The 264-nt window shown below is 47.7% G+C and overlaps 1 protein-coding gene across 1 annotated transcript in view; it reads right to left on the bottom strand.

The window, feature by feature from the left end:
• LOC107562551 (integrin alpha-2-like) overlaps positions 1 to 264 on the bottom strand; it is a 10,359-nt gene that overhangs the window by 5,481 nt on the left and 4,614 nt on the right. Inside the window, exon 10 of the mRNA XM_016247188.1 lies at positions 109 to 254. Coding sequence (XP_016102674.1) covers positions 109 to 254 — 146 coding nt within the window. The remainder of the gene's footprint in view (positions 1 to 108; positions 255 to 264) is intronic.

Below are 264 nucleotides of genomic sequence, written 5' to 3'. Positions count from 1 at the left end.
GCTGCCAAAATAAGAGCCGATCTGCAAACCGCACACCACAATGATCTAAGACAGGACTTCAGTGTGTAACGAAGCTAAATCTCATTAAAGTTCACAGACAGAGAGTACCTGATCTCCTCTCTGTGAATCTATGATGACCGGCTGATTCTGGCTGTTCATGCTGTAAACTACAACCTGTCCTCTGTGAACGGCACGAGGAGCACCAGCCACATAAAACTCAGAAGAGCCGTCGGTCACAGACGCCACAGAGTATCCTGAACACAA

This window comes from Sinocyclocheilus grahami, unplaced genomic scaffold (assembly GCF_001515645.1).
Source record: "Sinocyclocheilus grahami isolate Dianchi unplaced genomic scaffold, SAMN03320097.WGS_v1.1 scaffold828.1, whole genome shotgun sequence".
Lineage (NCBI taxonomy): Eukaryota > Metazoa > Chordata > Actinopteri > Cypriniformes > Cyprinidae > Sinocyclocheilus > Sinocyclocheilus grahami.
The sequence above is the reverse complement of the archived record's forward strand: the minus strand, read 5'-3'. Positions and strand labels throughout refer to the sequence as shown.